Below are 22,852 nucleotides of genomic sequence, written 5' to 3' on the forward strand. Positions count from 1 at the left end.
TTCCCGATACCAAAAGGATTAGTTATCAAATATTTAAAGTGCTTGTCAGTCCAGCGTTCGTTGATGATAAAGAAAAGGGAAGGTGAAAATCTGATTCGTTGTTCTCGTATTTCTTTTCTGTGGGAGGACGCAATGAGCATGTTGCATACTTGTAGTGAAGGCGCTGCTCATGAGAACGCTAAAGAAAGATATATATATGCTGCCCGCCGAATGGTCAAGGGGCGACCTATGTCAACTACTTTGGATCACAAGGCCGGTGGGCAACTTGTTTCGGTTTTTCTTTTCACATTTTAATAAATTGTTGGGGGTCTCCCCTGCCCACTTGCAGACAAAAAAAAAAGAAGAATGGTTTTATTTGTAACTTTTAAAAAAAATTGTAATTGGTCTCATCAATTCAATCACATTTTTTAGAAGTACAAGACATCTAAATCTTACAAGTAAAGAGATTTATTTATCGATAAGAAAAAAACATGAACAGTGATTGGATTGATGATCAAATAGAATCTTGGGTCACTAACAGGTATTCATGTTCTTTTTTCTAATCTGTTCTTACAAAATTGTGAGGCATGGAGAAAATAAGATTTGAACCCCTGGGTCAACCAAAAGATCGAAAAGAAGTAGGCAGAAATACAATGACAAATTGGGAAAGTATAATCTTTAAATTCACGAGTTTATAAACCATGGGAACTATTGTGTTTTTAATTTTTTAAAGTGGTGGGCCACTTGAGTGAACTCGAACTCGACTGGATTAGTTAAACGACTAGTGAACTCGAGCTCGACTTGTTTGACTAAAAACGAAGGAGCGGAATGAGTACGGCCTGATTCAGATGAGTACCGGCCGCCCCAGCGCTTTCTGACACTGAAGATCGTCGCCACCGGCCTCATCAGGTGGCGCGCTGCAATGGCTAACCGCTAATCACAGACGGCAGAAAAACAAAGGCATTCGTGTGCGTGTGCGTGTGTGTGTGTTTTTTTTTTATTTCGAATGAGTTTTTTCCGTTTGTCATTTTTCGTTCATTTAGTAGACGCCTATATATTTATTTTACGATTTTTTCCTTTATTTTTGTCAGGATTTCATCAAGGAAAAAGGTGTCCAGATCTTTCACGGGCAGCATTAACCTCAAGCGTGCAAGCATGAAACTTTGTAGCATCGAAAAAAGCACACTCGGCGAGTCCACTCGGACGTTTTGGAGTCGGCTTGGAATTGTCCTTTTGATTTATGGGAATCGGCAGCGAAACTCAGGCAGCTCGGTTAAGAATCAGATGTCTCAATGGATCGATGATTTGGATCAGAATTGCCAGAGTTTGGTCTTAACTGTTTAAAGTGTACAATTTCATCTTGATTCTTAAGCTCAATTTTTTTTTTTTTTGCTTTATGTTCTTTTCATGAACGCTTTTATGAGAGACATGAAATGAATACAAACCCAACCATTTGCAAATATGTTTTCATCATCAATTTCCAAATATCCATGAGCTCCATGGAAAATCAGTGTGTGTGTGAGAGAGAGAGATACATACATATTAGATTCATGACTTCCTTTTTTAGAGTTGTTGACAAATCATAACTAATATTATGTTGCTCTATACTGAATAGAAATAAAGTAGATTATACTTTAAGATTACAGTAAAAATACACTATAAAAAGTTGAATTTTCAAGTCTCTTTGCTGACCACTAATCCGATCATATGTCGATAAGAAAAAAGGAAGGTAAAGTCATCCATTTCATCTGCATGATGAATCACGTTTGATTACCTTTAAGAAATTAGTTGCAAATAGTTTTTTTTTTTTTTTTTTTTTTTTTTTTTTAATTTTTTAGAATTGCTGTGGCTACTTTTTGGCTTAACTTAATAGCAATTGCCTTTTGTGTTAATGATTTTCCTCTTCCTGATTTGACGTGGAGACTTGGTCCACGCACGAATGGTTTCCGGTCGTGCCATCATCTATATAAAATGTTGCTAGCATATATATAAAATGCGCAGATTCCTTTTTGATCAATCTCAAAGTATGTTTTTAACTTAAACATAAAAAATTGATGGAAGAGTTGGGACTCGTCCAACCATGTGTTTTGGCTCTGCATGTATAGGAAGACATCTTTTTCTGAATAGAATTTTTTTTCTAACAAAAAAGTCTGTAAAAACATGTTGTATCAAAGATATGTCCAGTACTTAACTCACTCGGATTGAGCATTTATAACAAAAGCAAATTGCATCAAATCCAGATACGTTACAGCACCTCGCAGAATGGAAGCAAAACTACACACACGAACAAGTAGACATCAGATGGCAAACTTATTCGAAATAAAACGGCACGGCACACTATAGCTTCTTTTATTACAGCGGCACCAGTTGAGGAAACAAGGTCGGTGAGGCTGAGGCACCCGCCCTCGCCCATCCTTTTCGTATGCTCGAAAGCCAAACATCTAGCCTCTGCCCTTAAGGCACTACCAACATAACCGTCAAGGCCAGGCGGCGGTTGGAAGAGGTTGCCGAAGTCGCCGGACCACCCACCCGCGTCTATGTCTAATCATAATCATAAGCAAAATTTCCACCAAAAAATTGACCAATTCGGAATGCGATTCGGAATACCTTAGTCACAACACGCAGCTGAGAAGATATTTGACAAGGAGAATATTAACAGTAGGTGTTTCAAGCAATATCGTGTCATTATGTCTAATATTCGGTTATTGAATTAAAAAAATAAATTCAATTAAATGGATGAATCAAGCTCAATCCAAGTGGATCGAGCAGGGCATCGGGCTGGGCCCGACTCAATAGCAAGTCTGGCTTGGGCTTGGTCCAACTGCTCACAACCCAGGCTTGAGCCAGCCTTTATATATATATATATGTATATATAAATAGACACAGAGGGAGACCGACTTACTAGTTGTAGTATGTCTTCTGTGTTTCCTCCGTCCCGAGGCGTGTTGGAGCATCCTGTCATGACATAGATTAAACTCATATTTGAACACAATGAAATTGAACCATAAGAAACTATGAGTCAATAAACACTATAAATCATGTTAAAACGAGTTCAATACATCCAACGACCAGAGATATGGAGTTAAGACTTTTTTTTTTTTTTTTTCTAATTGAAGAAAGATAGAGTTTCATTGGCCGGGGGCATGAATCTTTTCTTTGCTACATAGACTGGGAGGGTCAGTCTGACTCCAAGTATCGGTGTTCAATTAAAAAAAAAAAAACATAAAGAAGAAAGATGGGACGACTGCGGGAAAGTAATGAATGCACATCGTAAAATGGTAGCGGTAGCTTGGACATCGTCCCATGCGTTTAATACCCACGATGAACCATACAATCCACAACAGCCTCAAAGGAAGAGAGAAGAGTGGGGTGGTAGTACATTAAGTAGGCAGTAAGAGTAGTCATGTTTAAATGCTGTGGTGGATGTCACACTCTTGCCCTATTTTTTGGGTTGCAAATTGTGGTAAATATGATACCTGATTTAAAGAACATATCCTAAGTCCTTTTAGGTTTTGGATGATACCCTCCAAGACCCAGTTTTTCTAAAAAAACTTGGTTTATTGACAACCAAGGTTTTCAAAAGTTAGTTTTTGTGTTTGGGTAAGACACTGGAAAAACAGTTTGTAAAACCAATTTTTGTGAAAGAAGAGTTTTGGTCCAATCCATTTTTCATGTTTTCCAAACACATTCAAAACCTGGTTTTGAAGGCAAAAACCAGGTTTTGCCTCAAAAACTTCGTTTTAAACTGTCATACAAATGCTCGCCCAGTGTTTCCACAAAACCCTTGCCAGTCACTACTTTTTTTTTTTTTTTTCGATTTGTTGGAGCAAACTAATGATTTAATGAAAATAAATTTGAATCATGCATCCTTTTTTTTTTTTTTTCATAATCTTATTCTTTTCCCTGACCCTAAAAAAATTACAAGAAGTCCGCCTAACCTTTAGACAGATAACAAATGGGCAGTCAGTTTCTAAAGGCCAACAAATGGGCGCCCGGACTTCCATTCGACAAAATAAGCGAATAACTCTTCTTTTGTGACAATCCAACAAGGGGGTATACGTAAGCCTCTGGGGTTAGACTATGATATGATATACATAAGGCTCCTAAGATAGTTAAACAGATTCCACATGCTTACCTACATGTACAAAAATGCTGGAAAAGCAATCGCTGCAGCTGTAGCAGCAATGCCGGATCTCCCTGCGGCAAACGCGACAGGAGGTGCCTGCAGGTGCGCGGAACAGCAGCTTAAGTTGGTGCTTTCGGTGGTTTGGTTTTTGTGCCCTCAGAGGCAGGTTAACGCATGGCAGATGGGCGTCGAAATTGCAAGTCTGACAGCGGTAATTGAACCCTGTGTCACGCTTACCGCATATGTCGCAATAGAAAATGCCGTCATTGTAGGCGGGTCTATAACGAAGCTGGAGCTGGTGCTTCTGGTGGAAAGGGTGCGCAAGCGACGGCGGCATAAGGCCGCAGGGGCGGTGGAGGAAGAAACCGCAGTTGCGGCAACCGAAAAGGTCGTCCCCCGGTCTGAAGGAGAGGCCGCATGCACGGCACTTTGCTTCCCGCACGTTGATCTCCATTGTTCCCATTATTTCCAGTGGGTGGTCGTGGGATCCGTGGTTAAAAGTGCACGCCATCGCTGGCCACTTAGTAAGGTCCCGAGCTCTTCCAATGGATGCAGTGCTCAACTGGTGGATCGGATGCGAGACTGGCTCCTCTATTTATCGAGAGCGAGCGCTAACTTCTTCTTTGGATCATACCTTTCTTCGTGTGAATTTCTTCCTCACTTGGCCCAACGACTCAGTCTTCCCATTAAATAAATAGTGTACCGGATGCAGTAGTCTTGTTTAATGTCCCAAAAGAGGGTTGGTGATTCTGAAATAAACTCCATCCCAAAAGTTGGAAAGCTAGGGAGGGTGCTTAGGCTTCTTTCTAGATATGAACTTTTAATATAAATTTTTCCAATGATTTTGCCAAGTCCCCCTCAAGTCATAAATGAGCAAAGACAAGCATGACCACATGGCCATCGCCAGGCCACAAAAAACCAACCTCGACCCATGTCCAGGATCCATACCCGAAGTTTCAACAAGCCCACATGGGCTTGCTATAGACCGGGTCTCAAGATCGTGTTGGGGACATGCATACATCGTTAAAAAGCATAAAGCTGCCAGTTTCGCATGGAGTATAATTTGCTTATTTCCATATTAATACCTCAATCGCCAGCTAACTATTTATTACATATTTGATTGAGGACGTAGATGTCCGGCAACCCATCGGTCAGTCAGTCAAGACCCAAGTCGAAGACCCGTATCCAGAATTTTACCCCCAGTTAACAAGTGACATGGGCTCCCCGCTCTAGCCAGACCGGGTCAAGATCGTAGGCGTGTATCCATCATTAAAGAACATGTATAATGATATCGTATCTCCAAGTGTTGCTGGCCACCAGCAGCTCCAATCGCGACGTTTCTTGCTTGCGGGATGCCATGCTAATAATGAAACACGTCTGGACTTTATTATTGGACTGCCTACTAAATCGAACATCCGAGTTTAGTTAGGGAAGACATTCTTAAGATTACTATCACAATAAGTTATTTATGAACTTAAACTATTTTCTGTTATGCAAAGCACCGGAGATAAAATAAATGAATGAGTTAATACGATTAATACGCAAGCATTTTCTCGAACGATATGCAAAGTAGTGATAAAATTTGTAGTAAAGGTTGTTATGGGTGTGTAGTAAAAGAAGGAGGATGTTTTTATAATTAAAAAAAAAAGAAAGAACATGGTCTACATTTATTGAGAGAGCAAGAGCAAGCTCTTTTTCATCCCATGTGGCCCCACATCCCCACGACTTGGTCATATTGGGAAGAGACGAGTACTGGTTCAGCAGTGAGAGCTAATGAGAGTCGGACTCAAGAGCTTTTTACCTTGGATCTCCTATCAGAGGTAAAGGGACACACAAAGCTTACAATGTGTGGATATGGTGACCGGTGACGGACTAAAACCCTTTTACTCAGCAAAGTAAGTTGAGGATGGAGATATTTCAGCATTAATTTCAATAAAGCTGTTGACGGCTACGCGATCTGCCCAAGCTGTGGGATGTCAAAATGCATCGATAGGAGAGCGTTCCGCCTTAGAGTGAAGCACGAGTATTTGATTCACTAAATTAGATTATCTCCAGCCCAATCTCAAAGAATTTTAACCATTTCCAATTGTTCTTCATTGAAAGGGTCCCCTTCCCCATAAATAACATATGACCATCCACATCGACGTCGCCATCCTCAGACCTTGACCCATGTCCGAGAGCCGTATTCTGAATTTCACCCACGGCAGACCTGGTCAAGATCGTCCAGGGAACGCGCATCCATCATTGAAGCACAATAATTGGAGGGATTCAATGTATGGACCACATAACTATTGTGCAAAGCAAGTTGCATTGGGGCACGACAGTAAAGTCAAGCTTCATCTGTTCTCTCAGTTTGTAGATCACTCAATCACTTATTTATACACATTAGTAACGGAAAGGTCAGGAAACCAATTCTATAAGGAAAAAAAAAAAGATAGCCATCAAAGTCCCATTAATGAGAAAGTTCTGTAACTTAAAAATATTTTTCATTTCTACAAAAAAAAAAGTGTAGATGAAAGTCAAATGGGTACTCTAATTGAGAATTTTCCTTGTGACTAAGGTCTCTAAAAAAAGAAGATGAAAGTCAAATGGGGAAGACCTAACATGGGACATGTTCCAAAAAAGTGTAACTTTCAATCACTTATTATGTACGTGTCAATCACAGTCTGGTAGGGAGGCCTTGTCAATTAGTCAATCAATTTGATGAAATTGAGAAAAACAAAAGGAAAAAAAAAAAAAGATAAACTTTCTTCCTTAAGTTCAAACTCATGATGGATCCCAAGAACGTTCACAGAGCTCGGGGCTCTTATGTGCATTTTCGTCTTTCTCTTTTAAAAAAAAACAGAAATGCTTTATCGAATACTAGCTACAGAAGAATTCGTGATGCTGGAATGATATATGGCTTTTATAGTACTTTGTAGAAATGCTAACTTGTTTCATTACAGAAATGCTTTATCGAATACTAGCCATTAGGTGATATTCTCTTAATGTCCTTTCATTGGGCCATGATCTATAGGAATCAGCAGCAAATGATAAATCTAAGGTTTTGAGATTGGACATCTCTCTCACATTGTTTTGAAAAAATAATTATAGACAGAATGATTATATTTTACAATGACTCACAACATTTGTAAATAAGTACTTTTATCTTATGTACAAGTAAAACAATATAATAATAATAATAATAATAATAATAATAATAATAATACAACCAAATGATAATCTCAAGATAAGAGAAAGACACCAATTTTAATATGGAAAACCATCTCAAAATAAAGGTAAAAACCATGAGGTTGAGACCAACCCAACAACGAGCAACCCTACAACAAATCCACTATGTAAAATGAAAACTGCTACTTCTAAGAAGGCAGTATATAATGCCTACATTTCAAAAGCCTAATAATCATAAAAATAATGAAACAATGAAGCAAAAGAAAAAAAAAAAGAAAGAATATCACCTAATTGAGAGTGATAATATATCGCAACAAAAAGTATGGTTTTCTTGCCCGTATCTTCAATAAACGAAGAGAAAAAGAATCAAAGAAAAAACTCAAACAGTAATGAAATCATTTGCCTTCTCAATCTCTTTTTCTCTCTCTTCTAAATCTCTCTAATGGCTTCAAAAATCATTAGAGAACAAGAACTATACCTCCCATTCTTTCGTTCTCCTAAAGGAGCACCAACAAACAAAAGAAGAAGCTCTCAAACTCAGCCACGCACCAAAATAGGCTCCCCCTTTTCTTGAAGCCCTTAACCTCTTCATTTTTGTCAAGTACGGGTGAGCTTTTTTGTCGTTTCAAGTGTTGGGTCTGAATACCCAACACTTTGATCTTTCATCGGAAAATTTTCGTCGGAAGCACACAGTGGCAGCAATTATATATATATATATATATATATATATATATATATATATATATATATATATATATATATATATATATATATATATATATATATATAGAGAGAGAGAGAGAGAGAGAGAGAGAGAGAGAGAGAGAGAGAGAAATTGACGCCTTGGGCTTTCAAAGCCCAACAAATACACAGATAATGCCGAAGAAACCCACCTCCAGCCGTCGAGGGTTTGAGGTATTGCTTTGAAAGCCTCCGTGGCCATGAAACCCTCGAAAGTGCCATGGAACCTTAGACTTTGCTGGCACTGTCGGACATATGTGTGTGTGAGAGAGAGAGTCAGTATCGTCAGCATGGTGAGAGAGAAACATACTGTCATCCGTGTGGTGTTTGCATATCACCAGAAAAAAGAAAAAGGTCGACCACCTTAGCGGTCGGTCATGGCAAGGAGAGGGAGAGAGCAAAAAAATGCCATCAAACAATGTTTTTTAAAACCCTCAGTTCTCAAGATTAACGGATCTATAATATGAGCAACTTAAATAAGCTCCCGGTCTTAGACCTAAGGCTATCAAACATAACCTAAGTTAATAAGAATTGCCTTTTCTGTTAATGATTTTTCCGTTTTTGATTTGAGGTAGAGACTTGGTCCCCGGACTGTTTATCCGGTTCGCCATACACCATGCTATTACCTGTAACGTTGCTTATTAAGTATTGGCTAATATATATGCTGCCGACCATATAGTTTATTGTTGCTGATACACGACTTTATGCATGTTGGTAGTGTATATAAAAGCCGCAGATTCTTTTTTGGTCGATGTAGAAAATTTCACCGTAAGTTCCTAATTTCAAAACTTAAAAAAATTGAGTGAAGAGTACTGGGGACTCGTCCAACAGAGTGGCTTAGTTATTGTTGGCTTTGCATGCATGGAAAAAAATCCATCTTCTGAATATTTTTTTTTTCTTTCAAGAAAATTTATCTAAGAAATGTCAGAACCTAATTACTGAGATAGAGTATATATAGGAGAAGCAAATTACATCAAATCCAGATACGTTACAACACCTCGCAGAATGGAAGAAAAACTACGCACGAACAAGAAGACATCAGCAGTAGTCATGGCAAGTTCCTCAAATTCAAACGGCACGGCACACTATTGCTTCCTTTATCACACCAACACAGTTGAGGGAAAAAGGTCGGTCAGGCACCCTCGCCCATCCTTGCCATATGCTCGAAAGCCAAAGATCTAGCCTCCTTTTGGAAGGCAATATCAACGTAACCGCCGAAACCCTGGCCGAAGCTGCTCATGTCATCACCGAAGTCGTCGTCGTCGTCGACGTCGTCGCAGTCGTCGTCGCCATCTTGAACGTCGTGATCTTCTCCGTCCCCATTGCCTAACCAACCAAGAATTTGATGCCCAGTTTCGTGATCTTCTCCGGCCCCATCGCCAAACCAACCAAGAATTTGATGCCCGGTTTGGATCACATTGCATAACGCTGAGACTCTCATAATGGCCATTCCCTGAGAAGATATTTGGCAAGGAGGATAATATTGAGTATGTTCTAAAAATACAGTATTCATATTGAGTATGTTCTGAAAATACAGTGTTCGTAAATGCTAATTCCCAATATGCCAGCGATTTTCTTGCGTCCAAAAACTTGCTGTTGGGCTTTTCAACTAAGTATAATGGATGACCTCTCAAGAGTAATCCTTGTTCCTCTATATCACGCTTTGAAGTGAGGTTTCAAAGCGTCAACCACACTATGTTTTAGTTAACAATTCGAAAATTGCAGCGACATGATTTACTGATCATAAGGTTTTGTTCACACACACGGACACACAAAAGGAAGGTCTACGACCATTAATTCCGTTGTCTTAACCTTTACCCAGCATGTTCTAAAACTGCCAAAACTGGAGAAACCTATGTGTATGTATCTGCAGGTTTATTGACATGTGAACTTTGTGACATCCCATCAACTTAAACTTGAAAATCACACACCGCCATATGGGAAATATATGGGGAACTATTTTTTGTGAAAACTGGTAAATAAAAATTAACTTTCTAACCTTTAATATTAGTGACAACTTATTTACCATCCAATGATGCTTGAACTGAACTCAAGGTGATTGAGGATTTCAACTCCTATATATATATATATATATATATATAAAGCATGGAGAGAGAGAGAGAGAGAGAGAGAGAGAGAGAGAGAGAGAGAGAGAGAGAGAGAGAGAGAGACTTACTAAGTTTTGTCCGTCCTGTTTGGTGGGGCCCTGTTGGTTATTGGAGCCCTGTTGGGGGCCTTGTTGGTTATTGGAACGTCCTGTCCTGGGTTGTTCCTTGAGGCACTCTGTCATGGAACAACATAATGCAAATTCATTCAAAAGTTATGGGATAGATTAAACTCATACTTGAATATAAGGAAACTGAAGAATAAGAAAGTATGAGCCAATAAACACGGTAAATCATGTTAAACGGAGTTCAATATATCCAATGACCAGAAAGAGGGAGTTAAGACGTTCTAATTTAAGAAAGTTAAAGTTTCATTGCCCGGCGGCATGAATCTTTGTTAACATAGAGTGGGAAGTGTTGTCGTGACTCCAAGTCTCTTGTTCAAAAATTATACTAGATGGAGGACGGACCGACTCCAAATTCGACGGTAAAGAAAATTTCCTGGTGGCCACCGAGAATGATATGCATAAGGCTCCTAACATAATTAAACAGTTCACCTACTTGGGTGGAGTAAAAAGCTGCAAGGGCTGCAGCTGTAGCAGCAATAGTGGATCTGAAGGCCGCAAAAGCCACAGGAGGTGCCTCCCATGGCAGGTGGGCGGAACAGGAGCTGAAGTCGGTGCTGGTGGGCTGGGCTGCGTGCCTTCGAAGGCAGGTTAACGCATGGCACATGGGCGTCGAATCGGCAAGCCTGACAGCCGTAATTGAACCCTTTGCCACTGTTCCCGCATATGTAGCAGGAGAAAATGCCGTCATTGTAGGCGGGTGTATAACGAAGCTGGAGTTGGTGCTGGGGATGCGCAGGGTTCTTAAGTGACGTTGGCATAAAGCAGCAGGACCGGTGGAGGAAGAAACCGCAGCTGCGGCAACCGAAAAGGTCGACGTTCTCTGATTTGAAGGGTAGGTCGCATGCACGGCAATTTACCGCCCTCACGCTGGTGTCCATTGTTCCGATATGTTGCAGCTGGTGGTCATGGGATCCGTGCCGAATCGTTTCCGCCATCGCTAGCCACTTAGTAATAAGGTCGATCCTCTGAGGTCCCGAGCTATTCCAATGGATGCAGCACAATAGTGCTCAACTGGTGGATCAGATGGGAGACTGGCTCCTCTATTTAACGAGAGCGAGCGCTAAGTTCTTCTTCGAATCATACCTTTCTTGGCCTTTTGGCTAAGATCGAGTGAATTTCTTCATCACTTGGCCCTCACCCCAACGACTCGGTCATCCCATTAAATTTATTGGTAAATAATTGTATCGTAGGGACGGTTCAGTTAGGGCGTCGAAGCTGCTTCAACTGTCCTACTTCATCAAGAAAAAAAAGACTATTCTGCTAGGACAGAACTGAAGTTTTCTTTATGAGGAGTTGAATTAAAATTCCTAAATTTTGAATGGGGCCAAAATACCATTTTTTAAATTTTTTTATAAAACAAGTCAAAATTTTCTAAACTTTAGATGTAAAATTTTTAAATAAAAAATTTTGAGGTGGGGGCCAAGGCCCATGTCGCCCCCGTTGACTCGGCCCCTACTTCTTAGGGACCAAATATCTCACCCTCCCCACACACTTGAGAGGGAAAGGGACAAGGGTAGGGTCTGGTTCTTCCTTCCCAAGAGAGGAAAGGAAAAGTCATAGGCCTCCAACTGGGTCACTAGAATGTCTATGTTGCCATGTCATGGCTAAATACCAAAAAAAAAAAAAAAAAAAGTTAAGGGTCGCCTTCTAATCTGCAGTTCTGCACCTCACTTAAAATCTCCCAAATTGCTTTCTCACAGGGATCGACTACTTATAGAGCCCCAGGGTTCGTTGTCTTGTAAACTCTACTTTTACCCAAGTTTCTTCGACTGTTAATCCGAAAGCAATCGTCATTCTTTATAACCTACAAAATATACTCATTGATCAATTTATTTGGGAATGTACATGATTTTTTTTTAAAAATTTTGTAAAATTTGAAAAAAATCCAAGTTACCGAACTGCTTGTGATCCTAATTGCAACTCAAATTTAATTCCTATTGATGTGTCCAGATAAGCTTGTGCAGGAGGTTTTAGACCTTTAGGTTTTGAACCAGAACTTTGAAGGTCTGTATATTAATGTTACTCATGCCACAGTTTAGAAAAACCAAAAAGAGATGAAAGTTTTTCTGTAAATAAATAGTGTACCGGATGCAATAGTCTTGTTTAATGTCCTAAAAGAGGGTTGGTGATACTCAAATAATGACCATCCACATTGATTTTTAACCGTCACATGACACCAGGTTGGAAAGCTAGGGAGGTTGGATTCTCGCAAACTTTGGTTAGGCTCTTTTCTGCAATGCCAACGTGCCGTGACATCTGATGATCAATTGTCCATCGGAACATTCTCAAACCAAGGAGTGAAGACGATGCATGGTGGCCTTGAACATCCACATTTGAGGAAGGGGGATACTTCAGCATTAACTTTATCTGATTTGGTAAATTGGATCCTTGCAAGCCCATTCCAGATATGAAATATTAACATATACTTTTCCAATAATTTTGCCAAGTCGCCCCTCAAGTCATAAATGAGCATGACCACTCACACATCGACGTGGAACTAACGTCGACCCATGTCCAGGATCCATACCCGAATGTTGAGGATGGAGATATTTCAGAATTAGTTTTAATAAAGATATTGGGGCAGTATTTGATGTATTAAATTGGATAATTGCAAGCCCACTCTGGATATAAACTTCAATGTTTTCCATACCCTCTTCAATAAATGGGGTAGGACTTAGAAGGGACCAAACTGTACGCGCTTTGTCCACGAATGACCGAAGACCAGCCCCGTCAACATGGCCATCCTCAGACCTCGACCCATATCCAAGACCCGTATCCATCGTCCAGGGAGCATGCATCCATCATTGAAGCACAGCCACACATGGTCCGTCCTCTTTAGTTTTTCTTTTCATGGTTTTATGGTTTCTATTTTGTCATTTTCAAAACCTATTATTTTCCACTTTTATCGGAAGTATCTTGATGATTACACACCCTCGTGCATGCAATGCAACTAGCTTCAATCCAATTCTGCATGAGTTGGGCAAAAGTATGGATCCACGCACAAGAGAATATTATTAGAATTGAGAATCCCAACTTGCATGGATCCAAGTAGCAGCACGGTCATTACACTCTATGATCTTAACGGCATGAAACCATAGACTGATTCAAACTCTAGATGCATTTCTCGACGTGTTTGGATGTTGCTATCATGCTTAATAAAATTTAAAAAGACCAATACTAAGCACAATAATTCGAGGGATTATATGGACCACGTAATTATTGTGTAAAACAATTTGCATTGTCATCTGTTCTCCCGTTTTGTAGATCGCTCCAATCACTTATTTATACACGTTAGTAACGAAAAGGTCAGAAAACCAATTCTATAAGAAAAGAGAAAAGATAATGGCCATCAAAATCCCATTGATGAGAAAATTCTCTAACTTAAAAATCTTTCATTTCTACAAAAAAAATTGTGTAGGAACACATAGTTGTTTATTGTTTATACAAAGCATGTGTACTCTTTTTAATAAATAAATAAATTGCACAGTGAAGCGGGAACTGAGATGCAAATTGACGACTCAGGCTACCCAATTCAAACCAAGGGGTACTCTGATTGAGAATTTTCTTAAGATTTTTAAAAAGAGAAGAAGAAAGTCAAGTGGGGAAGGCCTAACATGGGACGTATTCCAAAAAAAAACTGTAACTTTCAATCATTTATTATGTACTTGTCAATCAATCACAGTCTGGTGGGAAGGCCTTGTCAATTAGTCAAATCAATTTACTAGTCAGAGATGAAATTGAGAAAAACAAAAGGAAAAAAATAAATAAATTTTCTTGCTTAAAGTTCAAACTGATAATGGATCCCAAACGCAAAGAGGACGAACGTGCCGAGAGCTCGGTGCTCTTACGTGCATTTTCGTCTTTGTCATCGTATTTATAAGAACAGAAATGCTTTACCATGGTCACATTCGAACTCTAGATTAATTTCTCGACGTGGTCGGTGCGTTTCGATTGTAGTAGACAGGCAAGAAGTTGATCGCCATCCGGTTGAATATCAGCTCAAGGCAAAATAAGTGTTAGGGGCACCATATTTCCGCAATTTACTAGCTCCGACCTTGCCCCATGCGTTAAATATATATACGATATACAATCAACCGTTGGTTTAACTAAATCTCAGAAAACGGGAACCGACAATCACCTTGGTTTTTCCAATGGCCTTATATTTTGCTGAGAATAAATCTGGATCGTCCATTTTTCATAACGTCACTCCTGTTTCCTTTTAATAATAGATTGTGTTTTCTTTCTGTTTCCCAGAAAAAGAAAAGGATGTCATCAAATAAATTCCAAAAATCTTACCTGGCTGTGCATCAAAGTTGCAGAGGCCGTAATTTCCCATCGTTGTTTTCCTCTTCAGAAGTTGATTACTCAGATTGGGCATAAAAAGAAAAAAGTAACTAGAATCAAATTCTTATACAAGATCTAGAAAGGTGGCAGACGATGCATGGGCAACGAAACTAAACAAATGAAGCAAAACAAGTAGTGTAGTGACGCAATCGTACTGACGACGATAAGAGTCGGGTTGGCAGGCTGTCGAAGGAAATCGGCCCAGGCCGCAATCGACGTTGTTGGATGGGGGAACGGCGTCGTCGCCGGTGGGACGGAAGTGATGTCGTAGACGACGGCGAGCCCCTCTCAAGTCTCAACCGAAGAGTTTCTAGTTAGGGCGCCGACGTGAAGGCATGGTCTCAGCATTAAAATGGTTTATTAATGCTATTGTATACTTTTGCAAATAAAATTTTAGGAAATTAACTTCATATATAATTTCATTCTCCAGAAATTATTTACATTCGTCAAATGACTTGCACATCCACATGGATGGGGAATTATCAAGTGCGATTTAATTGTGTACTTATTAGACTGTTATTTTCCACTAGTCAAATTTTTAGCCCTCTATCAAGATTTTTGGTATACGAATGATAGTTAAACGGTTCAAAAGCTTCAAAATCATTCTTCAAACATCATGTTGAGTTATCGATCGAGCCAGCACCTTTACAAGTCTTGAAGATTTATTGGCCTACACTTATGCGGAGTATTGTAGCTTTATATGGAGTCTCAACATCTATAAGACAGCCAAATAAAATGATGAATTATTTCGGCCTGATTGCTGATATTTTCCATTGTTCCTCTAGCTATGGGACGAGCCATTGTTCATCGTAACCTGTGGCCCTTAGTCCACGACTTGGTCATCCGATTATGATTGGCATTGTAAGTGGGGACGGGGCGCCCAACTGGACTCAATCTCCAGTTCTTGCTCGAAAGGTTAAAAAAACACTTCTCTAAGGAGCTGATGGATCTTCTTAAGGCGAAAACACAAACCTACCTCAATAAATCACCCTGACGGAGTCAAACGTCCGAAGCGTGTGGTCCAACCGGACGACGACACAGTTGAGAGGAAAGAGATGACGACAGGGAAAGGGTACACCTTCCTCCCCAGCAAGAGGAGAAATCTTACGCGATGAATGGACTACTTATCATAAAGTAATTTCTACTCTTGTTTCCTAAAGTTTTTTTTTTTCCTCATTTCTTTAATTCAGAACTAATTGTGGCAAAAAGTAAAAGAAGCTAAACAAAATGATTATTGGACGGTCAGGTAATCGAAGATAAGTTGGGAAGAGTGGATGCAGCAAATTTAGTAGACTTTCTACAATGTTAAAGTAATGCAAAGTGGCATTCAATATCCACAAATTGAGGATAGACATACTTGAAAACATTTCAATAGCGCTATTGGCGGATAATTTGATTCACTAAAGTAGATATGAATTGCAAGTAAAATCTGGATCGATATGATCATCCGATACGCTGCACAATCTGCTCTGGCGTTGATAGACACCAGCAACTCTAATGGCGACTTTTCTTGTTTTAGGGAAGCCTGGCCTAATTTCAACCTAGCAACAAAATTACTTCTAAACTTCATTATTGGATGGCAACGCATGGCAAAGCCACATCTGAGCTGGTGTTGGGTCTTAATTTTTTTTTTTTTTACAATGACATGTTACATATATAATTGTGAACGAGTGACCCTCCAACCAGTTTATCTGGCTCTCATGGCAACTGATCAATTGTGCACTTTCTATTGAACATTTCTTTTTCTATTAGTTTATATTTTTTTTTACTTCAATTATAGGCAGTAGAGAGATTCTTAAGATTACTGTCATGCACAATAAGTTATTATGAGTTTAAACTTTTTTTCTCTTTAGGAAATTGAACATCCGAGTTTAGTTAGTGAAGAGATTCTTAATAACTTATTTTAAAACTATTTTCTCTTGGCGAAACGATGCGAAGCACCCGAAATGAAATAAATGAATGAGTTAACATGAATAATACGCAAGCATTTTCTCGAACAGCATAAACCCATTTTTTTAATTGAATGAACATATATGCTTTCAACCACCAATGTTTACCATGGTTAAAACAATTAATTTCCTGTCTGTTAATTGCATGTCTAGTCACTGAGGATCCCACGTCTCAGTGAGCATGGATCTGAGATCAATCCACTTCTAATATCATGAAGAATTTACTGCTCCAAATACAAAGAAGAATCCTAATCTTGGGCAGATTTTTGCATGGCTGATTTCACAAGTAATCAACTTTGGAAAAAACTTATTTTATTGCCAAAAAAGGCACTGTTGAGGGGACAACAAAAAAGTGCTTAATTTTTTTTTTTATTGTTGAAATTCAGATACATGATGACAACAACGGCAGGCCTACGGACAATTAAAAGGAACGAAGGAAGAAAAATTATGTACAAACAAGTAGAGATATAATTGTAGTGGCAAAGACAAGCTACAATGAGACGAAGGCTGCCACGGCAACATTATTCAAGATGCACACCGTAGCTTCTTCATGACATGTGCGGACGGTGTTAGGCCAAAAAAGGCATGAAGATGCTTCAATATCCATGCCCATCCCTTCCATATATGCGGTAAAGGGGACGGGCCTCAGTGTCAAAGGATTGTCAACCCCATCGAAGGTACTCATATCGAGGCTAAGGAAGTTTTTCCAAATCAAGACACATTGACAATGCATTCATAATTATAAGGTCTGCTGAGTGTTAAGGCATGTCCAGATCGATGTCAAGCAGAAAATGCAAGATAGGTTAGTTAAAGATAAATAAGAAATATTATCAATTTGTTGTAACAGACATCTCGGTGTATTTTCAACTTGATTGTGTGTGTTTCCGTTGCCCTTTGTCAACCTTATATTTACTTGTCAGTTGTAACCTTCATAATATTCTAATAATATTTTCTTCGTCTCATAAAAAGTAGAGATGACATAAGCCTTGCTCAATCTGTTTTTTTTTTTTTCTGTTTATTGTATCAGAACCGTTTCCTATCTCTAACTCAATGGCGTCTTCTTCTTCAGCACAGAAGAACACGATCCATCGCGAGTTTGGTGCCCGTAAAGCGTACTAGAGATAATTATTTGTTGTGGAAAAGTCATTGTCTATTATCAGTGATGGTCGACAGTTGTAACTCACTGTCTATTGCTCACATCGATATTTACTTGGTTACATTCAAGGAAAGAATTCTATGTCACTATCTATTGGTTATATCTGAGATTTACCTATTCAGATTCAAGGAAAGACATTTTTTTTTCGAAAAATAATCTACACGTGCCTAAGATCGCAAATAACTTGGCCTCAGTTGGACGATTTAACAATGATTCTCATGAGTTTGAATGCTCCCCCCCTCTCTCTCTGTTTTAATTAATTAATTAATTAATTTTTTTAAATCAAGGATCGGCAGTCAGAATGGTGCTTCTCAACGGACCCAAAACATACGATGGACTCTACCCAGTTCATGTTAGGCCTATTGTGTGTGATGACATTAAGAAAGCCTGCCTAGCACATCAAAATGGTGGATTCCGAGGACAATTTGAAGAGTGGCATAGAAGACTTGGCACATGAATATGAAAACTATTTCATTATTGAACTCTCTTAATCTTATTTCAATAAGTTCTCCAACACCCAAGACTTTTTTTGTGAACATTGTTTGGTGGGGAAGGCACATAACTTGTCTTTATCTAATTTTTTTCATGCTTCTAATGTTTGAGAGTGGGTTCATATGGATGTCCGGGGCCGGATACCCATCTTGTCATGTGAAGGATATAAATAATTTCTTTGGATTGTTGACGATTTCTCATGATTCCCGAGGATATTCCCATTGAAAAACAAATTTGACGTGTATGACTGCTTCGTGATCAAGTTCAAAATTCATGTTAAAGGGGAGCTGAAAACCAAAAGTAAAATGATTCAGTTAGATAAATTTCTCAGCTAAGAATCCTATCTCTCACTTTTCCTTTCTGCCACCTTCAGCAATAATGGTGGCTTCAAGGATGACGATTTTGCGGGAGGCTAACAGCCATATGATACTCACAACTCACAAGCCGCACCAAGAATCAAGACTTTCAAATGGAGGGAGGGACCCATACTTGAAAGACAATAATTGGATGCAGAGTTCTTCTTCTTGCTATCGCTGCTTTCTTATACCCAAAAAGTCAATTGACGCAAAATCTTGTGAGTATAAGAGAAAAAAAAATAGAAGATGGAAAGCTTTGTGCTTTAGCAGATTAATTTTGACCATGCAAAGTCTTTTGAGAAAATGAGAAAAAAAAATAAAAGATGGAAATGTCTGTGCTTAGCCGATTAATTTTCGCCCCTGGCTGCACTTTCATCGGCTGAACTAATGGGCATCGAGCGCTAGTTAATTTAATGCATCTTGGGCAGTGAAATTTTTTGTACAATTTATTTATTTTTTTATCAAGTTGAGGATATAAAGTGGCGTTGATCCGGTAGCGGATTAAATTGCTATTAGTTTGACAATGGTAATTTTAAAATTTCACATTCACATTAACGTCTTCCATAGGTGAAGAGGGCCAGAGGCTCTTTCAGAGTTTTAGCGGCGACCTGTTGATGGCCCAGATGTTGGGCGTTGATATGGTAACCTTAGTATACACAACGAGCGACACTCGTTAAACCTTAGTATCGCTAAGTTTGAAATGTTGACTTTTCTGAATTTGATTATAACCATGCAACCGCACTTCACTTGGCATTATTTTAAGCTGCAGACGCAGGCGCAACCTTAATGTTACATAAAACTCGCTTTTTTTGAATCCCAAACACATAATAATAAAGTGGGACAGATTATCTAAGGACAAAGAAGCAGAAGTAGTGACAATGGAATAGTAGAGGCATGGGAACTTATTGGGAACGCAGAGAGGAGGTTCCTGCCAATGTAATTAGAGGTACTTGAAAGGCGGGGCTAGGAGGAAGATGCATCACCCGCCGACCATCTCTTTCATATGTGCCCGAAGCAAGGAGGCAAGCTCCTTGCGTATACGATCGTCAACGTCATGCAGGGCAGGCAGGTTGAAGAAAGATACCGGAAAAAGGCTGAAGAGATCGGTGAAGAACGAGATGTCCTCTGATGCGAAGAGTAAGTTGTCCACTACTTCACCCAAGCCACCGAACACGTCAAACAGCAGGTGCATGGCAACTTTCCTTCCGATCCATATTGCAAGTCCTCCTACCTGCGTTTTCATAAGAACTTAAATGACCCCTTCACTTCTCACCTCAGGAGACAGGACTTTACGAGGAGTGAATATGTATGCATGCAACAAATGCACACTCAACAAAACAGAAAGGGGGTTTGAGATATTTTATTTTTTTTTATAAAGAAATGCAAATTTTAAACTTTTATCATTTTTATGTTCCCTTTTGTATTTTTTTTAATTATTTTTTTTAATTTTTTATTTAAATTTGTCAAGTATTTTGGTCATTAGTGCACAATTTTAGCGCGCATGTAACTTTTGGTAAACATTCTATGTTCAATGTTGTTATTTTTATAGGGTCTCATCATCAACATGACAGGCCGAGTAAAGGGATCTAATGGAAACATCCGGCTTTCGAATCTTAGTCGCATCCACCTGATCAAAGCATGGGAATTTCCCAAAAATTACGGGCATAAAGCATTGGCGACAATAATAAAGATTCATCAGAATATTTTTGAAATTTTAGTGGTTAAGGAGTAAATTTTACCATTTTACCTACCATACAATACAGCATAAAAAACATGCCGAACTTTATTAATACTCTGTACAGAGAGAGAGAGAGAGAGAGAGAGACCATTGCCCCAATTCGCGCTTCCTCATGTGCCTTAATTAAGCACCCTGCAATGAAACCAAGTAGCGCAAATTCACTCAATATAGTTCTGATAAAATAGTAAATGACTTGTTGACCAACGACGATTAGATATAGGATAACAGAAAGTTTCAATGAGCTAAGTGAGTGGTGATCAGCAGTTGGCCTTCCCTCTAGGTATAGTCGCATATAAGAAAGAAAAACTCTGAAAAAACGGCAAGCAATGCAATAGATTTCAAGTACCACCTGGGTGTGCGTCGAAGTTGCAATCGCCGCACCTGTAGCGAAAATGGTCTATCTGACGGCGGCAAATATCACAAATGGCGCTTCCCACGGAAGGGGGGGGGGGGGGGGGGGGGGGCAGGAGCTGAAGGGAGTGCTGGTGGGCTTGGCTGCTTAACGTCTGAGGCATGAGACCGCAAAGAAAGTGGGCGTCGAAGCTGCAACTGTGGCAGTGGTAGTTGAACCCCCTGCCGGTCTTCCAGCATATGCTGCACTGGAAGGAGCCAGAGTTGTAGGCGGGAGCATAAAGAGGTTGCAGCACGTGCGTATGGAGCGCAGAGTTCGACTGAAGCGGCGGCAACTGCGACTGTGACAGCAGGGCGCAACAACGGTGGAGGAAGAAACGGCAGTCAAGGCAACTATAAAGGTCGTCGACCTTCCCCGGCATGAAGGGCTGGTCACATCCGCTGCATCTTGTGGCCATCCCGTTGGTGTCCGATATCTTCATCAGCCGTAGCAGGGACTGGTCGTGGGCACGGTGCCGAAGCGTGGTCGCCATAGCTAAACGGCTAAATGAGGTGGACGCTTTGGAATTGGGCGCTCTCAAGATTGCATGCAGATGCAGCTCGGTATTGAAACGGTGAATCAGATGCCCGGCTGCTTCTTTATTTATTGGGAAAGCAAGCTCTTCTTCATCCCTTGTGGTTGGTCATCCCAAGTGCATCATACATGTGGGGACTGTGCAGTTGGGCCACCGAAGAAAAAATTGGTTTATCTCCAGCCTAGTTTCAAAGAAGTTTAACAATTCCCAATTCTTCTTCATTAAAAGGGTCCCCTTCTCCATAAATATGGACTTTATTTATTGAGAGAGCAAGCTCTTTTTCATCCCTTGTCGACTTGATCATCCTAAGTGCATCATACATGTGGGAGAGAGCAGACTCTTCTTCATCCCTTGTCGACTGACTTGACCATCCCAAGTCGATCATACATGTGGGGACTGTGCAGTTGGGTCGCCAAAGCAAAACTGGACTATCTCCAGTCCAATCTCAAAGAAATTTAACAATTTTCAATTGTTCTTCATTAAAAGGGTTCCCTTTCCCATAAACATGAACCTTATTTATTGAGAAAGCAAGCTCTTCTTCATCCCTTATTGACTTGGCCATCTCAAGTGCATCATACATGTGGAGACTATGCAGTTGGGCTGCCGAAGCAAAATTGAATTATCTCCAGCCCAGTCTCAAAGAAGTTTAACAATTTCCAATTATTCTTCATTAAAAGGGTCACATTCCCCATAAACATGAACTTTATTTATTGAGAGAGCAAGCTCTTCTTCATCCCTTGTCGGCTTGGTCATCCCAAATGCATCATACATGTAGAGACTGTGTAGTTGGGCCGCCGAAGAAAAAATTGGATTATCTCTAGCCCAGTCTCAAAGAAGTAAAAGAGAAAAAAATAGAAGATGGAAAACTTTGTGCTTAGCCGATTAATTTTGACCATGCAAAATCTCATGAGAAAATGAGTAAAAAATAAAAGATGGAAACGTCTGTGCTTATCTTCGACAGCGAAAATTTTTGTACAATTTTTTTATCAATCTGAGGATATAAAATTGCCTTGATCCGGAAGCGGATTAAATTACTCTTAGCTTGACAATATCCAATTGCTTTTCATTAAAAGGGCCCCATATGACTAGCATCACCATCCACATCGACGTCGCCCTCAGACTTCGACCCGTATTCTGAATTTCACCCAACTGCGAGGTCTCACGGCAGACCTGGTCAAGATCGTCCAGGGAACGCGCATCCATCATTGAAGCACAATAATTGGAGGGATTCAATGTATGGACCACATAACTATTGTGCAAAGCAAGTTGCATTGGGGCACGACAGTAAAGTCAAGCTTCATCTGTTCTCTCAGTTTGTAGATCACTCAATCACTTATTTATACACATTAGTAACGGAAAGGTCAGGAAACCAATTCTATAAGGAAAAAAAAAAAGATAGCCATCAAAGTCCCATTAATGAGAAAGTTCTGTAACTAAAAAATATTTTTCATTTCTACAAAAAAAAAAAGTGTAGATGAAAGTCAAATGGGTACTCTAATTGAGAATTTTCCTTGTGACTAAGATTTCTAAAAAGAGAAGATGAAAGTCAAATGGGGAAGACCTAACATGAGAGATATTCCAAACAAAGTGTAACTTTCAATCACTTATGTACATGTCAATCACAGTCTCGTAGGGACGTTG

The 22,852-nt window shown here is 39.7% G+C and overlaps 3 protein-coding genes across 8 annotated transcripts in view; all 3 read right to left on the bottom strand.

Moving 5' to 3' along the window:
- Positions 1 to 2,079: 2,079 nt before the first annotated feature.
- The window catches only part of LOC116260957 (uncharacterized), a 42,457-nt gene continuing 21,684 nt past the window's right edge, over positions 2,080 to 22,852 (bottom strand). The window contains exons 1-4 of one of the 6 annotated variants that reach the window (XM_050079449.1): positions 4,343 to 4,751; positions 4,119 to 4,201; positions 2,882 to 2,934; positions 2,080 to 2,604 (exon numbers count right to left, since the gene is read on the bottom strand). In XM_050079449.1, coding sequence (XP_049935406.1) covers positions 2,592 to 2,604; positions 2,882 to 2,934; positions 4,119 to 4,201; positions 4,343 to 4,616 — 423 coding nt within the window. In that variant the 5' untranslated portion in view covers positions 4,617 to 4,751 and the 3' untranslated portion in view covers positions 2,080 to 2,591. Of the gene's footprint in view, positions 2,935 to 4,114; positions 4,753 to 22,852 lie in introns of those variants that run through there. The other 5 variants (XM_031639506.2, XM_031639507.2, XM_031639505.2 and 2 more) reach the window with 5 other exon arrangements.
- Positions 8,870 to 11,260, bottom strand: LOC116261212 (uncharacterized). Its single transcript, XM_031639863.2, has 3 exons — positions 10,684 to 11,260; positions 10,194 to 10,300; positions 8,870 to 9,470 (listed from the first exon to the last, which is right to left on the bottom strand). The coding sequence occupies exons 1-3, from the start codon at positions 11,183 to 11,185 to the stop codon at positions 9,150 to 9,152; spliced, it is 930 nt and encodes a 309-aa protein (XP_031495723.1). The 5' UTR covers positions 11,186 to 11,260; the 3' UTR covers positions 8,870 to 9,149.
- LOC116261224 (uncharacterized) overlaps positions 19,306 to 22,852 on the bottom strand; it is a 45,528-nt gene continuing 41,981 nt past the window's right edge. The window contains exons 2-3 of the mRNA XM_050079448.1: positions 20,374 to 20,417; positions 19,306 to 19,778 (exon numbers count right to left, since the gene is read on the bottom strand). Of these exons, the coding sequence (XP_049935405.1) occupies positions 19,527 to 19,778; positions 20,374 to 20,417 (296 nt within the window). The 3' untranslated portion in view covers positions 19,306 to 19,526. The remainder of the gene's footprint in view (positions 19,779 to 20,373; positions 20,418 to 22,852) is intronic.

This window comes from Nymphaea colorata, chromosome 9 (genome assembly GCF_008831285.2).
Source record: "Nymphaea colorata isolate Beijing-Zhang1983 chromosome 9, ASM883128v2, whole genome shotgun sequence".
NCBI classification, from domain to species: Eukaryota; Viridiplantae; Streptophyta; class Magnoliopsida; order Nymphaeales; family Nymphaeaceae; genus Nymphaea; species Nymphaea colorata.

Excerpts from the sequence above, each read along its gene's own strand:
- LOC116261212 (XM_031639863.2), bottom strand. The coding sequence starts at position 11,185 with ATGGCGGAAACGATTCGGCACGGATCCCATGACCACCAGCTGCAACAT. Across the intron at positions 10,301-10,683 it reads CAGCTTTTTACTCCACCCAA|AGTGCCTCAAGGAACAACCC; the intron begins GTAGGTGAACTG and ends GTTCCATGACAG. Across the intron at positions 9,471-10,193 it reads AACAGGACGGACAAAACTTA|GGAATGGCCATTATGAGAGT; the intron begins GTAAGTCTCTCT and ends ATATCTTCTCAG.